The sequence below is a fragment of the Antrostomus carolinensis genome, unplaced genomic scaffold (assembly GCF_000700745.2).
Source record: "Antrostomus carolinensis isolate BGI_N321 unplaced genomic scaffold, ASM70074v2 Scaffold4520, whole genome shotgun sequence".
NCBI classification, from domain to species: domain Eukaryota; kingdom Metazoa; phylum Chordata; class Aves; order Caprimulgiformes; family Caprimulgidae; genus Antrostomus; species Antrostomus carolinensis.
The window spans coordinates 1-20294 of NW_010288927.1; the positions used below are offsets into that span (position 1 = coordinate 1).

The 20294-nt window shown below is 37.8% G+C and overlaps 1 protein-coding gene across 1 annotated transcript; it reads right to left on the reverse strand.

Annotated features, from left to right (window-relative positions):
* Positions 1 to 437: 437 nt before the first annotated feature.
* On the reverse strand, positions 438 to 20012 carry MAN2B2 (mannosidase alpha class 2B member 2; the record flags this gene model as incomplete). The annotated part of the gene is made up of 10 exons (XM_010168095.2): positions 438 to 694; positions 3117 to 3250; positions 4132 to 4318; positions 5160 to 5350; positions 8162 to 8360; positions 10919 to 11096; positions 12118 to 12233; positions 13503 to 13675; positions 16136 to 16241; positions 19866 to 20012. Coding segments are annotated over 10 exons (1688 nt in total), but the record flags the coding sequence as incomplete, so codon positions are not given.
* Positions 20013 to 20294: the final 282 nt, after the last annotated feature.

The following is a 20294-nucleotide window of genomic DNA, read 5'->3' on the forward strand; positions in this document are numbered from 1 at the left end:
CTTTCATTATATTTTTCTCCCCTCTGCCCAGCTGGAGAGGGGGAGTGACAGAGAGAGCTTTGGTGGGCATCTGGCATCCAGCCAGGGTCAACCCATCACAATTTTTAACACAAACACGTATTCACAACCCTCTTAAGTTCTAAAGTACAATGAGATTTTGCTGATCTACTCATTAATACTGTGATATGTCATCTTAGACCTACTACATGGTTAAACAGGGCAACAACATTACAGAAATAGTTTGGAATCACACCTGGGCTAATTCTGATGTTTCCTGTAGAAAGGAGGACATGTGAACTGGAGGTAAAGAAGTATAATTGTAAAGAACATTCTGTTAGTTAAGTCTCAGAATTAAGGCACATGATACAGTCCTTAGACTTATTTTTACAAAGGGTTTTACAGAATCTGAAACATTAAAAAAAAGCAGGCAATCTCACCTCTCTGTAATGCTGTGCATTAGATTTGTGTTTTGGTCAAACAAGATCTGGTAGCAGTTGTTAACCACAGGAAGCAACTGTTGACTTTGTTGATCTGCACGAGTTATGTCTTTTCGCTTGTACTTGACTGATCTTCCAATAAATGCAGACTGCTGACCATTCAAGGGTTTAACACTGTATTTTCTGTAGCTCAGACCACTTATTGCAACTAGAATATAGAGATCATAGGTAGAATGGGACTCCGCTGAGCTTTGAACCTGCATGTTAACATATACAACAATGCTTCATTACAGAAAATTAATTAGCAAGACAACTATCTTCATGTGTTCTAAGCCCTAGCTTACAAAAATTAACTACTACTTTAAAAATAAGTTTCTAAACATGCCATTCTTATAATTCTCAATTTTAATATAGATTCGTGTTGCTTTTAATTGGGAGTTTGGCAAACTTGGATTAAGGTTAGCCTTTCTGTGAAGGAAAGAGGGTCATTAAGCAAATTACAAAGTTAGAGCTTATTTTAATGTGAACATAGAATCACAGATCTTCATTTAAGATTGTATTGTGAAATGTCTATATGAGCAGAAATAATCACAAATTTAACTAATCAGTCAAATGACAGAAAAGAGTCTGAAACATAACAGAGGTGAGTAGTGCAAGTATGAGAAAACTCATGGCAAGAGGAGGAAGCACCCAGACGCCCTCACCTTAAGCAAGGGACACGGAGAGGTAGGTAGAAGCATGTGGTATACTTTTGAATAGTAAACAGGTGACCAGTGTTACTTAATATTAAAATACCTTAAACAACAGTTTTTCATCATCTTTCAATTTCAGGTATCCTGCCCACTAATGTTAAATAAGTTAGTACTACTTTTGCTTTGGGGCAAGAAAATCAAACTAGAGAAATACTGTACAGATTACATGGACAAAGAGGTTAGTTATGACTAAGCAGAAATTAAAGCAAATTGTCTGTATCTTCACACTGTGGATTGGCTAAGTCCAGTCACACCACAGACCTCCTCACCTTAGTGGTATCAACAGGGCCTACTCCACTCTCCCCTTTCACTATACAGGTCATGTATGCAGTGCAGGAGGCAGCAGAGCCCTTGCCAAGCCTCAGCTCCCCTCAGCCACATACTCCCATCAGGATTCTGAGCTAAATATTTCTTTTTCTCAAAAGGAAGAAGCATGATATATGAATGTACTTTTGAACAGCACATATTGGAAGAAAAGACCCCAAACCACCTTCTCTTTACTGGTAAAGAGATTTCATTTAGCTGCAAGTGATTCTCCATATGCACATATGGGTAACTTGCAGCAAAAGCAAGTACAGACCAACTCTGGAGCAGAGAAATGTGTCTTTTAAAAATAAAGAATGACAGCTTGATTTCAGGGCACCCTAATTCCTAAAACAAATGCTTCAAATATATGGCTCCTCCTTGTATCTTATAAGACTAAAGTAATTCAGATGGCAGGACTTCTGGGAGGTAAGTGGCTGACAGATAAGCATGACCAAGAGACTGATGGCTTGCAGATAAAGGCAGTATGGTCTTATGCCATTGTCATGTATGTATGCAGGAACAGGAGATAGCTGTTGTCTATCACTACCTGACTACAATGTGCCTTGATGCACAGTGATTAGTCATAAACCACAGATAACAGAAACTCGGTCTAGCTGGCAGAATTTGCTGAGCTATCTGCCATCTTGGGGACAGAGAGGAGCATCTAGAATTGTGTCACACCTCTTCAGACCTTACCTGCAGGAGCCATTCCTACAGGTTTATCAAGCCGTTGGTGATGATGCACTCTCTACAGCAGATGCTGTTGAGAGAGGCTAGTGCTAGCTTTCATTTGAGGTTACTTTCTTCTCTCCCAGGGAACAGGTGGCCTTATCTTGGAGCATGGCTATGACAGAATGATACGTCATATAGAATCTTGGTTGAAGAAGACCTTTAAGATCATTAAGTCCAACCTAACACTGTCAGGTCCACCTCTAAACCATGTCCCTAAGCAAATACCTTGAGGGATGGTGACTCCACCACTTCCCTGGGCAGCCTGTTCCAATGCTTGACAACCTTTTCAGTGAAGAAATTTTTCCCAGTATCCAATCTAAACCTTCCCTGGTGCAACTTGAGGCCATTTCCTCTTGTTCTATCATTTGTTACTTGGGAGAAGAGACCCACACCCACTTTGCTACAAGCTCCTTTCAGGTAGTATGGCAGCTGACTGTCCCCAGTTTCTTTTGGGCTTGTAAATAAGACCTACATTTACCAAATCTCTTGTCCTCCCCAAGGCAATCTGTCAGTTGTACAAATAGGGCTGTCAATCATAGGGCAGGGCATCAATCAAAAAGGCTCTATTTGAAACAGTGTTTTCTACAGAGAAGCAAGATAAAAAGTGCCAGGTCACACACAGGGGCATGCAAAGGACAAACCAAACACACTAGAAGAGCAGGAAGCCCTTTTGGACATTAAGACAAAAAAAAAAAAAATCTAGTTGAGAGAACAGGCAAGTTAAAAAAAAAAAAATCACTTGAAGGAGGACTAGGAAAATCCCAGTTTGAACAAATACTTGTTTTCACTGTAATACTATATATTACCACACTTTGACAGCAGGTAGGATCGAGTCATTGAAAACTGACAAGTGAAAGAAAAGCAACAGAAAGAAACAAAGTTTAAATACCTGTGCTGGTACAGAATGTCCCAGTTCATCATACACACTTATTTCCAAATGGCTGACAGAAACCGTGACAAAGGTAGTGATGTTCCATGCCAGTGGATTATAGACAACAACATATTGGTCAACATCTGTAGCACCTTTGTGCACACAAAGCAAGTTATCAGTCACTAAAACTATATATTTTTAAAATGTGCTATCAAAAAATAGTTGAGAGATCCATACAGGTATGACCATCTTACACAATTGTAACATAAAACCCTGCAGTAAAATTTCATGATTGAAAAAAGGAAAACATTTTATAGTACTTCATAAAAGCCTCTTCTGCTTTATTCTTCCATTCTTTACCCAATAAAATGAGACTGTGTATTCAGAAAATAGTGAAAATAAGCAGCTTACCACAACTCATTGACATGCAGTATTAATTTTATCAGATTTATACAGAAGATCAAATGAGAAACAATCTAAAAACAACTGTAAAAAACTAAGTCAGACTGTTGTGCAGCCCACAGTACTACTTATATTTGACAGTTTAAAAAGTTTCCAAAGTAAAGATAAAAGGGAATGTACAGTCTCTAGAATAGACTCCTTAAAAATTCCTTTACATTTTTTACATAAGCTGGCAGTACACTATAGCAAGAACATTTCTTAACTGTGAATGTGCTAATTATTAACATGCAATCTTATATTGCATAGTAAGGTTAGTTTAGTAATTATCCCAATCAGCACCTCTTCGTCCCCTCCATTATGTAGTCAAGGTCTGAATCTGGGAGCTGGGTCTAATGCATGCACTAGGGAAGGGCTCTGCCTAACATCAGTTTAAAGGTCCTGGTTTCAGATGTTTGAGAACCAAGAGCTCATAAATTTTGCCCCAGGTCTAGCAGGTCTCATAAGGCAAACAGTATTTTCCAGCCATGGTTCACCGAACTTAGGTGGTACATAGTATGCGGACTGTTTTGGAAGAAACATGATAGCTTTCATAAATTAGCCTGAAAATTGGAAAAGCTATGTTAAAAAATACCTGGTATTCCTGAGTCTTTATTGTATACAGAAGAATAGACCTCTCCACTTTTCTTCGCATTGTTCATGTCAAAGATTATGGAAGCCATTAGCTTCTTTACGTTGAACATTCCATACATCAAGTTATTCATGTACATGTCCTTCACCTTGGGAGACTCTGTGCCTGTTATACCGTCGTGGTGCTGGACCTTACATTTAAGAATAGTTTGAAAGGTCACAATGCAACAGGATGACAACATCAGGTTTGCATTTGTATTAACATGGTCCACTAACCTTCAGACATATAACTTAAAATAATAAGGTATTACAGCTATATTCACAGATTCACATTTTGCCTATTCCAAATTGTTTTATATAGAATGAAAAGGTGAAAGACAAGATGCACACACATTTCCCTCTATACATATTCCTCTTTTAATACTTAGAAATTACTAACATTACATACTTAGAGGAAAAAAATTACAAGTTAGCAAACACAAGAATGCAGCAAAAATACCACAACAAAACAGGTTTTTCGTTTCCTATTAAGATCTGGTCAATAACTTAGCTGACAAAATAATTACCAGCAAAAGTACTGAGGCATGTAAATGGTTAATGGTATGAGGCCGATCACTTAGCTGATGAACTCTGAAGAAACAAATCTGCCCTTCCTCTTCTAACTTGCAGAAATAGTTTTCAGTTAGTTCAGGGTTTGTTTATTTTATTTTTTAAAACCATTTTGCAAATAATAAAACTAACATTAAGAAAAGGAACTTCATGTGCAACATTTGAAACCATACTCTCTTACCAGCTGAAGAAAACATTTGCCAGTAACCATGTCTTGAATGCATGGCTAAGGGGCTGAAGTCACGTTTCAAGACAGATTTTTGAAAAAATTGCTTTATATTTACTTGTGACTTGCTAAAGGGGAAAATTATTTCTAAAAACATAAAAGCAGCCTCATGACAGTCCAGCTGAAATGCTTAAGCAAAGCTTTGCCTTTGAGCAAAAAAGCCTTCCACTCAGATTTAAAAATAAACCAATCTTTACCTCTGAAACTGCCCATCTAAGACTCTGAAGCTGCTTTAAGGCTTCACATTTGCAAATAGAACTTGTTGGGTGTTTCCGGACATACTGTGTGAAAAAGGACTCTCCAGCAGAAAGCAGTGAACTTGCTCTCCTTGCAACTCCTTTTAATGTGCTCCGAGAAGTATAAAAACCAGTCCATGCTTGAAATGGCTCTGTTAAGAGTTGAACAAACCCAATACATGACAAAACACTGTATCAGTTATCACTTATTTGTTATTTATTAGACTACTGCTGTACAGCTTCTTAGGTGAAACCTGCTGTGGGTTTACACATCAGCCATCAAATCAAGTCCTATGCCCTAGAAAGAAACACAGCACTAAACACGCACTTTGGAAAACTACAATCTCTCGTACGGGCTTAGCAACGTGCGTGTTGATACAAAGCCGTTATCGACTAAGTTAACCTGTGTTTGCAGAAATTTCTTCTTTGTGGATCTGCACAAAACAACTTTAAAGCTTCACTGAAGCATATTTTATTAATTATTAATAAAGAAAGTGGATTATAATCCTTGGTTACTGCTTGATACAAGCTCTCTACATTCCCGCCTTTTAGTGAAAGAGATTTACCTTAAATTTCATTTCTTCAAAATGGAGTTCAAACATGGATGTGATAACATGACTCCAAACTACTGCAGCACTTCAAACTACATCAAAAGATGCCCTCAAGTGGTCAGTGGAAAGTATTTCAACAGTTAATTTGCACTATGTTCCAGTATCCATCCCTAGAGTAAACTAGGAAAACAGTTGTTTTTTAAACCTCCAAATCTCTACTTAGTGTGGGGTTTTTTTCATTTGTTTTTGGGGAATTTTTTTTTAAATATACCACTGATAAATACTTTTTCCAAAAAGAAGTTGCAGGAAGTGCTTTATGAAGTCCATATATGCAACCGTAACAATTTGCTATCAGCCTAGGATCAAAGACAACAATTAGAAAATGGGATCTTTTGCTCAAAAACTCCAGGACAAATTCATTTTGGCCTGAAAAATGATAGAAGTTCAAACAGAATGAATTCCATTTCAGTTTTCAAGGTTACAAGCAGAAGAGTCACATACGCATACTAGTACGGTACAATGAATGTAGAGTAGAAAAAGGAAATAATTATCTGTGACTTAAAACTTCAGTTTCCAAGGCATATGTCAGATGTGACACTGAGCCCAATAAATGACTCATAACAGAATGGCATAGAAAGAATGAGAGAGGATTAATCATCAAGAAGCAAAACAGTATGTGGGAGAAAGTGCACTCAAACCTATACTGCAATTGCAAGGCACAGTAAGTCGTTTGGGGAAGAAATTGCATCGATGTGTGGGCACCCACCTAGAACACTGAAGGTGCTGCTATTATGCAAGCTAATGGCAATCGACTACTGCCTGTAAATTATGCCAAAAGATACAGGTAAAAGCCCAGATGTAAAAGGATATTAGCACTTAAAACTGGCAGTGCATTTATCAGCAAGTTGTTAGATATGACATGATCCCTAGAGGGAGGTGAGCAAGGGATCAGTCCATGCAATGATTCACAGGAAGCAATAGTTATTTGTATTAATTTAAAAGTTAACAGACACATTACAGAATATTGGATATATAAGCTAAATTTGGGTTGTAATAGTCTGAGATATACATCCACAGTGGCAAAAAATGTGATGATGTAGGGATAGCTACAATTATATAGAAAGGTATTTTAATGATACTAATGATATTTCAATGACAATCCAGGCAATGAAAAAAATTAATGAGTTTAGAAACTGAGGAGTTAGCTATGTCTTCTCTCTGCATACTTCCATATGAGGCCTAAAAGGGGAAATTTTCTGGGGAAAAGGATTAATGGAATGTTGAGTATGGCATGCTTTCTTTCATATCTTTATCTTCATATCAGTACTCTTCAACTGTGCTTTCAGATTGCCTTGGTCCCCTGGTTACCTGCCTTGCTTCTCCTTCAGACATTCATAGATAACTTGATATCATGTTTCCTGTCTCTGCTCCAATCTATGCATAATCCAGTTCTTCTAAACAGTAACAACAGGACATGGCTCTATTTAGCCATGTATCCATCTGTTTCTAGGTTATCCTTCAGTTTATCATTTTCCTTTTGGATCCATGGATCCTGGAACACAGAATCCTTACTACAGCTCATTTTTGGGGAAGAGGAGGAGAGGTCTAACATGAACATCTAAAACCACCTAGGAGACTACAGGTTATTTGTGCGTGCTAACATGTGGGAGGCAGAGAAAATAATGAATTCCAAGTTAAATGTCCAAACATGAAACAAATAGTCAAAATCTATATTTGATGCAAAACGAGTCTTAGGATCTCAGCTTCAGAGAGTTCAGACAGGACCTCTCCAGCGTCATGAGAGAACTCTTGTATTAGTTGTGCTGGCACCCTTCTGTGAAGCATCTCTGCTATCACTTCTGGCTGCTAACCAGTTCAGTGTGTTACATACTTTGTAGTCTTTTTTTCTTTCATCCATCAACTGAAATATCCTACTGAATTTCAGCCAGGTGGCCTAGGCTTACAGATTTATCTCATTGCTCACTGTAGCAGAACCTGATCAGTGCAGTACCTGCATAGTTCTTCAGGTCATTCAAAAAAATTCGGATGACATTGCACACATGAATATACCTTGTGCTTAACTTTCCTTTGCACTCTGTTATTATTTAAAGACAGCAAAACAAAAACCTCAAGTTAGATTTTTTTTGCCAAGTTTGCCTGTTCCTATACTCTTTCTTTGAGGGTCTCTTCCTCTACTCATTGCTTTCAATCGTTCCAAAGACATATTCCAACCACTGCCCTACCATCTTTCTTATACCACTAAGTTGGGATCGACTTGTCTGTTTGATGACAGCTGGTAGTTTAAATAAACATTATAAGGAGATGATGTTTTTCCTCTTACTTTATTTCTCATTTTCTCAATTTCCCTTTATTAAAATTTTAAATACATACATTTGAGGCAGACTTAATTACCTGTTGAATATGGAAGAAAGTCCCGAGAGTCCCGAATTTCCCATGTAAGATTTCTGCTATAAACTGCTTGGAAGTAATCACCAACAGTGGCATACTGGGCAGTCACTCCAAACTCCTCAGAATGCTTGTTAATATAATTCAACAACAGGTCCATGTTGGAGTACTGAACAGATGCATTGAAGAACTGCTTGTCACAGCCCTGAAATTCCAAAACCAGAACAGCCAAATGACTTTGGGTCATGTAACTTAGAAGAACCTTTTTCAACACTAGTCTTTGTCAAAGTGGTATTTCTTTTGATCTTGATTGCCCATCTAGAAGTTATTTGTTACAAAATGTCAAGAATGGGTAGGGTTACTCACACAAATCAGCTGATAACCAACCAGCATTACAGTTAGGGAGAAGTGTGTTGACACACCATATTGTGAAAGGGCATGAAATTTCGTGGCAGCAATTGGAAAATGCATGCATAAACGCCTGGAAAGATGACCTTTGTTTCTTTTCACACTGCATTTCTCCTACTTAGCAGAAAATAAGGGAGCTCTTATTTTCTGCTCTTAAAGATGCTTACAGGAAGTGCTGAGGACATGATGCGAAACAAATCTGGACAGAGAGCCCTGTAGTACAAATGTCACACAATGTGTTGCTGATGCCCCATCACCACAGTAGACTATAGTACTTCTGATGCTCAGCCAAATAGTTAAGAGAGTTGATAAACCTCTTTTTTTTTTAGCATGCTTGCACAACTTCCGCCTTCTGTTGAAGGTATCTCAATACAGACTATCTGCATGTACAAACATTCTAAAAAAGGCATAACTAATCACACCTTTGTTCAACTACAACAGCTGAACAGGAACAGGAGGGTCAGTCAGCCATGGCACCACGTGTACAGTATCAGTATTACAGTATACACATTGATCTGAAGCACAATAACATGCTAAGAAACTTTCTTCACATAAAAAGGCCTAATTGAAGCCTTACAACAGTGACACCCCCTTAATGCACCCTCATCTTCATGTCTCAGTGCTCAAGATAGAAAACACTGCACAAGTCAATCCTGATCTCATTTTCAAAATAAAGATGCTCTCAGCAATTTGCCTTCAAAGCTTAGCAGATGCTTGAAGAAATGGCCAAGGAGGCTCTATTTTCTTTGCAATCCCATCTTCCACTCAACCCTTACCCGATATGCTCAAGAAGCCTAACCTGATGAGCTGAACCCATTCAACTCATGAATGAGCTGAACTTGATGGGTTCAATTGAACTCGGAGGTGATTACTCTCCCCTCTCTTTCCCAGGTATGAGTGCCATCCCCATTTACTAAGGCTTTTTAAATACACATCCTTTATGAATCCTGGTGCACGTGCCTGTCCCTCAGATCTAAGAGGGTAAGTTACTGATCATAACAGTGGAAATTCTACTTCCAAAACAGAAAAGTTCTTCTGAGATACCCAGAGATCTTCTGTATGCATATAGCAGAAACTGGCAAACAACTTCAAACTGGCACGAGCTACCAAAACCTATCAAACCAAACAGTGCGTCAGTAAGTGCAAACGAGACTTCCTAATGTTGACTCCAATTACATTTTTGGGGAAGAAGTAATACATTTACCAGTCAAAACTACTTCATATTTATAAAGCACTACTTTCAGCTCATGATCCAGATGAGTAACAAACTTCTATTACTTTGTTTAAAGCTCATTATCACAAGCACACAAATCAGGAAGTCAGAGACTGAATTTTTCTTACATTACTGCAAAACTGCAGGTCTGTATCTATACATTTGGAATTTATTTGTACTATTCCAACTCCCTCCTCACCTTTCCAGCATAACTTTCACTATAGCACTACTACAGAGTGTTATATCCCACTTCTCCTCTCAACCTCTACAAAGAAAAAAAATAAATATAAGCAACAGTGTCACAAACACAGGAAAAAAACAAATCCCATGACTCAAAGTTGCATCAGCCAGAAAGTGTTTGTTCTCTTTGCAACAACAGATTTTGTGGTTAAACAGCCACATTAAGAACACACATCATTCTTTATTATCATAATTATGATATTAAAGAATGATGTGTGTTATCATAATTATCATATGACCTACAGCATTCAACAAAATTCAAAACCAGACTGTACATTCAGTTTAGGAAAAGTTGTTATTTTCTAAGGACTTAAAAATAGAGAGAGCATATCAGTGCTGTGTGTACGTGTAGGATGTAATTAACACAGCATACTGCTGCAAAAAGTGTTTGGATGACCAAGCTGGGATACACTAATGTTTCTAACTAGAATACAAAGACTGTGTAAGAAAATGATTACATATCAGTCAAAAAAGACCTTGTCTACCTAATGCATAACAAATTTTCTTGTAATGTTACATTTTTTGTTAACACAGAATTATATGCTAAGCAGTTATGTAAAGAGCTCATTTAAACAGACAAAACAAGGAGAGGAAAAAAAGGAAGCAATATTGCAATACATAGTTTTGCAAGAGGTTATCTTTATAATTTTGTCACATTTCTTTCTATATAGAGTGGAAGACTTGGTAGACTGCACAGCTGGCAGGCTGCACAAGATAGTTCTAGTTTTAAAAAATCATTCCTAATCAGACATTTGGGCACCACTTATTAGAAAGACACTTTACTGACATGTGGTTTGTACCTGCATTTTTGCAGTACATACTGTAGCAAAGTACCATCTACCTACTGCTCATACTGTAGGTGCACTCGCCACTTCTCAAGCAAATGCTGATCATGCACTTACCCAAGGCCACAAAACATCAGCCGTTCTGAACCAGGCTGCTCTCTCCTTAATGTTTTTCACCATGGTTTGTGCATACAGATGGATATTGGTATCTGTAACAGGGAGACTCATGTTTGGATAAACACCATCTTTTGGTGGATCTGGGAAAGTTGCAAATCCGTTCCAATAAAATCCTGATCTAAGTAGAAGGAGAAAGCAACAGGCTATAAAGAGGATCTATGCAACTGGGAAAAACACATCAAAAGGTACTGGGATAAAATGCAGACACATAGGGAGTAAGAAGCAAAAAAAAAATCAGTTTATATTAATTGCTAATATTTCAGTTTTAGTGCTTATTTGGGGGTGGATGTAGGGGGAAGGTTGTCCAGTTTTCTGTTCACACCATTCAACTTTCCAAGTCCCTGCTGCATGCTGGCATAGAACAAAGAAACCACAGCACAAAACAGTAAGCTTTGTAACAATGAGGATGTCCCCCAAGTAGACTTCATTTACAAAGAGTATTTTACTGGATAAGACAGTGAGCAAAATAAAGTTTTCAAAAGCTCTCAGATTTTTTCACAAAGTGAATGGAAAATTTTAGTTGCTTCAGTTTATACACAGATAATATACAAAATCTCAGCACAATATAATGCTGCAAATCTCCCATAGAAAATCAATTAGCAATAGCCAAGTCAATACTGAGCTTCCTGGAGTTTCTAAATCTTAACTTCCCAGGCAGAGAAACAAAAACTCCTTTGGACATTTTCTGATAATAGCAATTGATTTGTTTCACATTTTTAGTCTGTATTTTTTTGATAAGGACTGACATTATATATATATATATATATATATACACACACATATATATATATGTAGATGAAAGCCATACCTGTGCTCCAAGCCTATTAGTGCTAGAAAACATTATTTTTAAAGTCTGTCAATATTTTGAAGTATTTTTAATGCCTGTCAGTACTAAGCGTCACTTCTGAGCATTCAATTGTTAGGTACTGAGCAGACTTCATGTATTATGGTGGGTAGCTGGGGATGCTTAATAATCCTGATTCAGATCTAGAGTCTAGACATCTCCTTGACCTACTGCAGGTCAGGAGAAAGCAGTAGAATACTGTTGAAATAAAACAGTCAAAGAAAATGCTTAAACTCCAACAACATAAACTCTCAGAAGTTATCAATATTTCTGCCTATTTGGGAAACCTTCAGACCTGTTTGAAAAAGGTAATTGCGATGGGGTACAGTAGCTGTACTGATCCATAACATGGGTGAAGATCTCCTGTCTTTCAGATAAGGAAGGAGAGCCCTGCCACACAAACTGAAGCTTCTGGAAAACAAAAAAGGTAAGAAATTGTTATCCTTGATGACAAGCAGAGAAATACCATCATTAACAACTTAAGATTTCAGAGTGTCCATCCCCTCTTCCATCACTTGTAATACTTTAAGTGCTTAATACCAGCCAATGGTACCCCAAGCAAGGTCACATATCATATATAGGAGGTTATAGTGTTGCCTCTTTCTATTTGAATTGATGGACAGGGAGACGAGGCAGCACACTATCAGCATACTGCTAAAATCCAGATGTAAGCCTAACTTATCACAGGCATCACACCTCACTTGTTTCAGTGGAAGTTGAACACCTATAAACTAGGAAAGATCCAGATGTAGCCTAGATTGCACTGTAGTCAGTGGAAATCAATGTTTAATCAACTGAAACAGAATTCTTACAGTTTTGGAAGCCTACAGACTGAAGGTGCCAGGGGGGAAAAAAAAAAAAAAAAAGATAGGAAAAGATTGTCAAAAGCTCATAAAAGACTTTAGCAGGAAGGAAAAATCGCAATCTGCTACAAACTTAAGGTGGTAGTTTCTGCCTTCACCAAATTAAAGAGGAATTCTGTTGTCTTCTTCAGAGATGCTTGAGTTTCACCCAAGTTCCATAAAAACTGCCTAATGCCCAGCTCACAGGAGTGAAAGTCCTTTATTTTCACATAATGTAGTGTGTAAAAGTAATGACAGATCAGGGTCCAACATTGTGATATGGAAAGAAAAACATTTAAAACATTTATTGTGTATGGGACACTGTGCAAGAGAAGGCAAACCATTCAACAAAAACTGAACTCTAAAAAAATTATTAGCTGCCACCCTAACTGACCTAATATTATCACTTTTACAGGCACAAATAAATGTTCCAAGCATGACAACCACTGTGCCCAAACATACACACTATACACTTTAAAACAGTCTATAAAAAACCAATGTATCTAAGCTTTTCTCAAGCTGAAACCCATTCTAGATGTGTCTGGTTCCAACACTCCCAATTCAGTGTCCACTTATGCCTTGCTCAGCTGCCCAGATTTTGGGCAGCTTCAGGCTAGACTATATTTGATCCTTGATGATAACTCATGAAGACATTACTGACCATATTACATGGATTTAATACATTTCACTATTACCACATGCAATTAGCATGTCACTTTTAGAGGAGGAATACCTACATTTGCTCACACAGATCAGAGGGATGCTCATCTTAATGTCATGGTTTATATTAATCTAAGTAGAGGCTGGCAACTAGTTCCATTTCTAAGAGTATTTTTACCTTGTTTTTCTGCATGTCAGCCTTCAGATCATAGTCAATCCGAGAAATAAGATGAGCATTAAAACCAGCCAGAGCAAAAAGAGTCGGTGTTGTAGCTGAAGCTCCAAAAGGATCAACATGCCAAGAAAACTGAGGCCTGATCCCAAAAGTTTCATACAAAAATCCATGGCCTTCTGCAAAACAAAATTTGTTTACATTAGGAACACTTTTACAAGTTCATTTTATAAAATTAATAGGCATATAATATTACAGATAAGCACTTAAAGGATAGCTCTTTGTTGCTGTTTTCCAAAGCATTTAAAGTTTCAGGAATTTCATGATTCACAGCAGAAAGTTTCACACTGACAATATTTATTTTGCTATGCCAAATATAACTTATTAACATCATAAAAGATGAATAACAAAAAGGAATTATGATTAGAGACGGGTCTGGGAAAAAGCACTGACATACAGGCTAATAGCCAGGTTGGAGTCTGCATGAAAACAACAAGCTGGGCTTTAGTCTGCATTTGCCTAAATCACACTACCCATTCTCAGAAAATTTCAGTCTCATATCAATGACAACGGGACAGGGAAGCCATTCAGTAAATAAAACTAATATGAATACGATCCTCAATTGTAAAAAAAAGAAAAAAAGCTAAAGGTTAATAGCAATATTGGTACAAGATGTTATTTACAACTGATGTTATTAATTTTACATTGAAATTGGTTTCAAAAAAAGAAACTCCCAAACCAGGAAGACCAGACAATAGAATAAACTCAGACAAACCATTTAAATGAAAGTAAAACAACCACCTAAGCAGTAGGTGGTTATTCAGAACTTCAGTATATTGCACTAGGATCCTCATCATAAAAAAAAAAAAAAAAAAATAGGGCAGATATTAATTTCATAGTTCTGGGATTGTGCTCAGAACTGCTTGAAAATACAATCGTATCTTCCCCATTTTGGACTAACTCCATTCTAGATTTCAATATCACATTTGAATAACCGAGGTTGCAAGGCATATCTTTTCAATTAATCTTTCCCATGGTTAATGTCTTCTCTAGAGAAAATATTCACAAATAATGTGTTTATTTTAACTCTCCTGACTGAAGCACAGTTTAGGCAGAGTTTGCTAGGCTTTTCCAAAACACAGCTGGCTGGACACACAGGAGAAGACATGAAAGGTAGACCCCAAATGTCTGCACTGGCTTTGTCTTCACAAAACAAACTCCACATACAATGCAAGGATACTTTTTTTTTTTTGTTTGTTTGTATATACTAATACTTAAACTGAGCAGAATGCTTTCAGGAAAAATAAATGTGAATTTTAAAATATATTAATACTTTCGTTCCTGATGAATAAATTACCAAATTTGAATTTTCCTAAAAAAAAAAACAAAACAAACAAAACCACAGAATTAAATACTAAATCAGAAATAATGTTTTTTTGCAGCTAACTCAAACGAAAGAAAAAGCTGTATTTGCATTTAAAAAAAGGATTCTGCAGTCAATATTAGTTTTTTCTTTGGAGAAGTCCTGGGTTTGGTGTACTAAGTCCATATAACAACCTTTAAACACAGGAGTCAGATCAGATGAAAAAAAAATTCATTCCCCCTCCTCCTCTTGGCCAGAGTGTGATGTGGTGACTCACTGAGATGCAAAAGCAGCTGCTATCCCTGTGCTCCTGATAAACACTGACAAGCAAGGAACAAGGCCAGCGGTGCTGCACAGTCAGATTTGGCAAATGATAGAAGTGTTTTCTGACCCTTTACTCTCCCGTGTAGAAAGCTGCCCAGAGTTTAGCCCTGAAATGGGCAGGGTTTCTATCAGCCACAACAGACAGCTGGTGCTCATACATCCCCTTCTGCCCCAAAAAAGCATACTACTCTCTCATGCCATATTACAGGAACCTATAGCACAGTGGTGGCATGATTTATCCTGTTTCTTTTGTCATTAACCAGATGGAGATAAACCCAAATACTGAAAGACTCTTTAAAGCATCAGATGGAGAGGTGTAACATACAAATGGCTGCAAGTACAAGCTAGATTAAAATGGGAAATAGTGTATCTCTTGGAAATATGCATCTGTTTCTATCAGAGGCTGCTGATAATGATTACAAATGGGAGTTTGTTCATCAAGCAAGTCTTTCAACTAAGTTCAGACGACCTCAGTGACATTCTACGGCCCACCTTCTGCAGAAGTCTTTGCCTGAATGATACAACCTCCCCACACTCTGAATTGCTACCAGGTATTTTCTTCCAGAGCATATCATACCCTCAATTTCACCTTGACTATTTTCCCAGGAGCTTAAGCTCTCAAACACACACACACGCACACACACACACACACACACACACACAAAAAGGCCTCTGCTCTGAAGAAGTTTATAGCTGACATCGATTAAACTGCAAGCCAGCTTTCAGTAACCCTTCTGCTTACTGCAGAACTGTTGTGTGGTAGTTTTGGGGTTTTTTTAAGCAAAGATTTTTATACAGATAACTCATGAGCAAGTAAAAAATAAAAGATGCCTCAATCAGTTCTTAAAGAGTAAGAAAATAATAGCAAACTTGTGGTGGAGAAATAAAAAACAAACAAAACCCCCCAAGGTCATAACAATTGAAAATAAAAGTTAAATGCAAATATGCATACCCGTCAACTGTAAAATTTGATCATCAATTAGTGTCACAGCTTCATCATGCATCACTTGCCCTCCAATGACAAATTCCAGTCGTCCCTCCTGAAGCAACTGATGGACCTATGATATTGAAATTAAGATACAGAACATAAACACCATTTCAGTCTTATCCAAAAAGGCTGAAAATTCACTTCAGATGACAACATGTTATCTAGACACAACACTTGTCAAGAAGGCATCCAGGACAAAAGTGGTATAAAAGGCTGTCTGTACTGAGTTCTATAGAAAGGAGAGGAAGGGGAAAAAAGTATACCCAGCTTACCCTGAAACCAGGGAGCAGGCACAAAGGATGCACTGCCAGGTAGAGCCTGACCTGGTGTTTCTCAGCAGGGCTGTTACTGTGCCTCTAAACACCAGACTTGTCCACATACACTGCACTGGCAGCAGCCTAGATCCCTGCCTCAAGGCAACTAGAGCTGGAGGATTAAAACAGAAGATACTAGTCTTCCTCCTGCTGCATTTGCCTTAGGTTAGGAAATGCACTGGGTGGCTGGATGAGAGGGGAACATGCAAACCCACATGGGCAGGCTAGCTCCCAGGGTTTGCTTTAGTCTTCTACCTCTGTAACAGTTTGGAGACTGAGATCAGTGGGATCCAGGAGGGAGACAGAGCATGTCATCACACTGTGGCCAAAAACACATCCCTTCTACTCTGTCTGCTTCTACCTTGCCTTCAGAGCATGGACAGGTTGTTCACCTTGTGAGAGACAGAATGCTTCACTAAGAAACAGTAATTCCACATGGAGCAGGTTTGCCTGCCTGATAAACCCACTGCTAACCTTCATTTCTGGTCTCTTTCTTCCTAGTTCAAAAACTGTCAATATATTATGACCTATTAAACCATTCAAGGTTTTTCTAGTTTTGGGGTTTTTTTTAAATATGTATCAGCCACTAGAAACAAGAAGTATGCTGACAAGTACAGCTTTCAGCTAATGTGGTGGATGAAGGGTGTGGATGGTGTCTGGAAGAAAGGAATAGTTTGTGTCCCTTTCTAGAAGCATTTGGGAGTCTTCTGTTTTTATTATAGTTACTTCACTACCTAGAACTTCAAAGATGACTCAAACTCCCAACAAAGAAAGTTTGTATAAATATGTATTTTAATCTCCACATTTTTTTTTTAGTCTGTCATGTAGGAAGCCAAAGCCAAGCTATTATGTTTATTTCCCCGGGAACCTTCAGTGAATGCCCCTGTGTCTGCTCAGATATGATGCCAGATTGTCAATTTTGATTATAATCATTTCTCTCGTTCACAATGTTGTGAAAACGCTTCAGGGCTCAGCATTCATAAATTAGTTCCAGACGACTGTGGTGACTGATTAGCATGCTGGGAGACTAGATAACTGATATCTGGTGTCAGCACAGAACTGGTCCTGACCTACATGAAAAGCATCTGTGGCTATTATTCCCCATTTGGATGGATGTCCAAAAAAGATACCTCTGATCCAAACTTTAGCCCATGGAAATTTTTTTTAATGTAAGTTTTGTAGAAACACTGAGAGGCTGGAAGCACAAGAAAAATAATTCAAGTAATTTAAATAACATCCAATCCTAGAAGAAAAAGAAAATAAGATCTCTAAATGACAAGCACTTTTGCTGACCAGAACTGGGCAAAAAGAAGGAAGAACCCAGGAAACAGACACAGCAGTACTACAAGCAGCATGCTGCTATGGCAGTAGAACACATCTGTGGTCCTTTGGACAACTACTATTATTCCTCCATCAGCTCACCCCTACAAACCACACAAAAGTGACTACACATCTTTTTTCCCCTAGTTAAAACACTCAGACATCAAACCAGAGTGTACGGCAATAGGAATGTTTCACACAAGAAAATACCATGGAAATAACATGGACTGAGAACTAAGAGGTTAACATCTGGCTGAATACTGCTGCAATACATTTTATACTATATAGTCTCTTATCTGAAGTGTAGAATCAGCTTCAGTTCCCAGGCTGTACCTTTTACTAGTTTTTAATACTACCACTCTAATCCAAAACAAACATTCCAAGAGAAACTAGAATTAAATCTTGTATTCCAAGTAAAATACTAAATTAAGCAAAAAAAAAAAAAAGGCAAAATTAAAACCAGAGAGCCTGTACTACAGAAAATCATTAATGCTAGAGTTCAAGTGGAAAAAGCAGGACAGTAATCAGAGTGACCTAATTTCAGGGCCCAATATTTGCAACTTGCTAATGTTAAAAACCTGTCACTTATCAGCAAGCATCAGAGCTCTTAAATATTATTATAGATTAAATGTTTGACACATACATTTAAGAGGAATTTGTTTTTAATAATTTTAATATTTAGTCAGCAACTAGAGAACTGACTAAAAATGCATAAAAGCAACAATTATCAGTAATTATGCTAGGAAATTAAAGGCTGAATCATGTGTACTAATCTACATGTGTGACTATTGAGGTCAAATGTGATACATGTTTACTCTTCTGGATTCCACATAATAGCAAGGATATTAGAAACATGGGCCTTTATATTTGGGTTACAGTAGCGTAAGATATTTGAATAAAGATCAACTTACCTTAGAAAGTGAGAGTACTCTTCTGTCCCTGCACAAAGTAGTTCCTACGCTATGACCTTTAATTCCCCCACCCCAGACTTACAGCACAGTTTTCTAATTAAAAACAGACAAGAAAATCATCCCACAACAGGTAAGTATGGGCAAAGTTCCCCCACAAAACCAGTGAACCGTCTATACACAGCAAAACCTCTCATATAAAAGTTAGCTGCACACAGGTTGTAAGCTGTTACTTAAATACTAAACATTGCAGAAAATGCTGAACTTAAGAAGGACTAGGCTAAAAAAAACCCCAAAAACCAAACAGATAAGAACTGTCTTTTTTACATGACGCTTTAAACATCTAGCACTTTAAACGAACTGAAATGTGAAGTACTGCATGCAATATGCTGCTGTTGGCTGGACCCTGGTAACAAAACAGACCATGTTGTTCTGAGTGAGTACCTATGTGAAGCTTCATCTGTATATCCTCTGGTTTTAGGGTCTAAAACTTAAAACATTTTGCACTGTGACGCAACACATGACCAGCTACGAGGCTACCAGCCCAGCCTTTGATTTCAGCATGCCAGAGGAAAGAACTGACAAATAAAACTTTACAATATCATTACTAGGAAAAAACAATCCTCAAATCAAAGTTCTAAAGACTGAAAGGGATCTCAGCTTATAAATAAACAAACCCAAGAAACAATTATTGCTGTTGAATCTACAGTCACCTCTTTGCTGCATTATCCTTGTTTACAAATGGCAGGTTTCTGAGTAGTACTTAACTTGAAAGAGAAAAGGTTCCTTCTTGTAAGCAGTGTTAGGCACCAGTTTATAAGCTTCAAATGTTTAACAGACATTGGCGTAGTCTCTTTCAGAATCACCCACATCTCATACTAGCTCCCAAATAAGAAAGTTATCAATTAAACAAGAACTGCAAAGAGTCTTCAGGGCACAGGTTACTACCGCCTACTGCTTTAATCTGTAGCTGGGGTTTTAACCTCTTGCAACTGCCTTTAGAGTTAAGGTCCTTTCATAAGAAGTACCAGATCCAGAGACAGCATACACAAGAGCTGGGTAAAAAGCAAATGGTGAAGTACTTTGCCCCTCCTTGCCCCCTGAAAGGAGTGTGGATTATTTGTTAGGAAGTATGGCTCTAGTACAACTTACCTGCTGCTTGTGCGTATCTGTGGCTACTGCATCCCACCAAAGTCGAAAGAATTCCTGCTCCACAGCAATAAATTTGCGCTGCTTTCCTTTCATTAGCTCTTCTACAACAGATGTGTAGACATTTGCTGCATAAGCATGCATACTTTCCTGAAAAAAAAAAAAAAGTTGAAAATAAACTCTGGTTTGCCTATATGAAATGGGTTGTTCTGAACACTCATGAGAAGAGAGAAATCAAAAACCTCACATTTGTTGCACATTTCCTTTGTACACTCAGAAACACCAAGTTCCCTCTGATTATGTACAGCTTGTGGGCCCTTCTGCTCCAAAATACATTCTCTGACTGGGCAACTCAAGCATGGGGTAGCTTCCCCCAAGATCTGCAGACACTAATACAAGCTTTCTTTTTGATGTATTTGGAACAGCTCACCC